This window comes from Phytophthora parasitica (assembly GCF_000247585.1).
Source record: "Phytophthora parasitica INRA-310 unplaced genomic scaffold supercont2.12, whole genome shotgun sequence".
In the NCBI taxonomy this organism is placed as follows: domain Eukaryota; phylum Oomycota; class Peronosporomycetes; order Peronosporales; family Peronosporaceae; genus Phytophthora; species Phytophthora nicotianae.
In genome coordinates this window covers 1248584-1251095 of record NW_008648998.1, presented here as the reverse complement: position 1 = coordinate 1251095, position 2512 = coordinate 1248584, and the positions used below count along the sequence as shown (strand labels likewise).

General features: G+C 51.7%; 2 protein-coding genes across 5 annotated transcripts in view; one reads left to right on the top strand and one right to left on the bottom strand.

Moving 5' to 3' along the window:
- Positions 1-233, bottom strand: part of PPTG_22180 (hypothetical protein) — a gene marked incomplete at both ends in the record, with an annotated part of 2678 nt that extends 2445 nt beyond the window's left edge. Inside the window, one exon of the mRNA XM_008902074.1 lies at positions 33-233. Coding sequence (XP_008900322.1) covers positions 33-233 — 201 coding nt within the window. The remainder of the gene's footprint in view (positions 1-32) is intronic.
- A 577-nt stretch (positions 234-810) lies between these two features.
- PPTG_07685 (hypothetical protein) lies at positions 811-2512 on the top strand. Of its 4 annotated transcripts, none has more exons than XM_008901960.1 (3): positions 811-1078; positions 1138-1610; positions 1699-2512. In XM_008901960.1, the coding sequence occupies exons 1-3, from the start codon at positions 836-838 to the stop codon at positions 1736-1738; spliced, it is 756 nt and encodes a 251-aa protein (XP_008900208.1). In that variant the 5' UTR covers positions 811-835; the 3' UTR covers positions 1739-2512. The 4 variants fall into 4 exon arrangements, with proteins under 4 accessions (XP_008900208.1, XP_008900207.1, XP_008900209.1 ...); XM_008901959.1 differs by having other exon boundaries at positions 1138-1622; XM_008901961.1 differs by having other exon boundaries at positions 1138-1625.

Below are 2512 nucleotides of genomic sequence, written 5' to 3'. Positions count from 1 at the left end.
GCATCGATGGCTTGGCGGCGGTAGCTCCAGACCACGTGGAACTCGGGGTTGAGCAGCAACAGGTGGCTGGTCAGCGGCAGCACGCTCGGCTCGTACAGCTGCTGGCGCTTCATGTCGAGGACTTTGCCAGCCACCTCATGGTACATGCGCACCTTGGAGAGCTCCTCCTGACGCTGTTCATCCGTCTTCTGCTTCTCCTTCTCGCGTTCGACGCTCTTGACGCGGCCGTGCATCGCGTTCTCAAAAGTATTTTTTTTTTTTTGTTGCAAAAATAAAACGTTTTAGCATAGAGATGCTCTTTAAGTGTACATCGAAGTATCTTACACGCTATCATCATTTTTCATGACTCGAAATTCGTTAAACATTTCGAAAAATTGCCGTTGGATGACATTTAGCCCAAAAACCCATTATTTCCAACGTCAATTTTGAACCGCTTTGCATACGGCAATGTGTGATACCGGTATCAACTGAGGAAACTGGTATCGAAAGGTATGCATTATCGTAAGCAAGAGCTCGTTGATGCGTTCTACCGATTACTGTCTCCTCCGCTGGCGAACGGTAGAGCTTCCTGAACAATTTGCTGCGTAAACTCTTTGGATGCAACGTGCATCATGCAAAATGTATACCATACGCGATAGAGCCATCGTCGTGCCACGCAGCAATGTGCGAGCATCGTTCATACAAATCCGCGACGAACCTCGGTCAAGAGACATTTTCGCAAATGTCACTTTCTCCGCCAATCACAGCGCGTTAAAGCTGAAAATCTAAGCGAAAAACAGCCATAAACGTCAGTCAAAGCGACTGTTGCGTCATTTGCAGATTCTCTTCGGACGCAATGGGCTCAAGCTGCACTCTCGTGGCCGACCGCACGGATGACGCCGTGCAAATGCTGCTCGGCTTCATCGCGCTGTCGTCGCTGTACGCCAAGTGGCATTTCGAGCAGCCACGTCGGCCAGCCAAGGTCTGGTTCATGGACGCCATGAAGCAGGGCACGTCTGCCGCTATGATCCACGTAATGAATATCCTGTACGCCATCGGCCTCGTCGACTTTTCCGACACTCCCAGCGACCAGGACCAGGTGCGTTAGGCACTGCTTAACTGCATACGAATTGTATACCTTAACAACCCTGTTCGTAGTGCGCCTTCTACTTCATGAACGTCGTGATCGACACCACACTCGGTGTGTATATCGCGTATTTATTGCTGCAACTGTCCACTCTCGTTGCAGTGCGACAGCAGTGGACTAGTCTACGTTGCCACGGCTACTACGGCTCGCCGCCATCGTGGCGCGTCTGGTGGATGCAGCTGTTGCAATGGTGCACCATCCTGATTGTCATGAAGTTTTTCGTTGGTGTGGTGCTCTACGCCTTCTCGACGCCGCTGGGGTGGATGGGTTCACTACTGTTCTACCCCGTACACAATCACCCCAAGATCGAGTTGCTTATCGTCATGATCGGCTGTCCGCTGGTCATGAACATGGTGCAATTCTGGATCCAGGACAGCTTTTTGATGGACCACGAGCAGCAGAACAGCGAGGAAATGCCGCTGCTGGACCCGTCGACATCGGAGAAGCAACGCGGCCTGTCGAGTGTCTCCAGCGCAGCCGATATGTACGAGATTCTGTAGTTGCGTCGTGCGTTTACATGAAGTCTGCGTGGAACCTGCAAGTATTAACGAATCTTTGGTGTCTGTGTGTAGGCGAACGCACCCCCGAGATGTCATCGTGCGCATCGGATGAGCTCATAACGATAGCGCGGAGAAAGCGAGCGTTAGCGTTGGGTAATTCTTCATATATATCAACATGTCTTGCCAGCACGTCGTGGAGTACAATGCAGTGAGTATGGTCGCGTCATCGCCGTCGAGCTCGTCGTCCATCTCCAGTTTCATCGACAGCAGCTCGGTGTCATCGAATTGCACGGTACTGAGACTTCCGCAAGTGGTACAGCCCGATACCACAGTCTCTAGAAGCTCACAGCGATTGGTAGTGCTCGAGTTGGTCTTGCAAGGACTGGATGAGCTGCTGCGAGCGCTGACGTAGACGAGTGGCTGAAATGCGTTTTTTTTTCTTTCTTTAAGCGCCTCAAGTCGTTGGCACTTAGCTTTGCTCTCACCCAAGGAGGTAGTTTAATAGGCTCGCGTTTCCTACGCTTGCGGATATCGTTCTCGCCCTTCGACGGGAAGATAATCGGTGCCACAGTCATCGTGGACTCGGTTCTTAACGGAGAAGCAGGCGCAGACGCATGAGATGGCGCCATTTCGACCACGTTTAAGTCGCCGCCGCCTCGGATTTAGCAGCCATAGTCGGTGTCACGCAATTGATCTTCCGCGTTGACGTAACGAGCGAGGCTTTTCATCTGGCTTAGAGACAACCTCTAGCACACAGCGGCTAGCAGTGCAGCGTTCTGTGCGCTCTCCAGTGTTGCGGAGAATGGTGAGGGCCTTGGCAGCGTCCATACCCGTGTTAGTGAGGCACGACTGGTTTATTATTATGTTCAATATAGATTTTTTTTTT

Excerpts from the sequence above, each read along its gene's own strand:
- PPTG_07685 (XM_008901959.1), top strand. The coding sequence starts at position 836 with ATGGGCTCAAGCTGCACTCTCGTGGCCGACCGCACGGATGACGCCGTG. Across the intron at positions 1,079-1,137 it reads CTCCCAGCGACCAGGACCAG|TGCGCCTTCTACTTCATGAA; the intron begins GTGCGTTAGGCA and ends CCCTGTTCGTAG. Across the intron at positions 1,623-1,698 it reads GCCGATATGTACGAGATTCT|GCGAACGCACCCCCGAGATG; the intron begins GTAGTTGCGTCG and ends GTCTGTGTGTAG.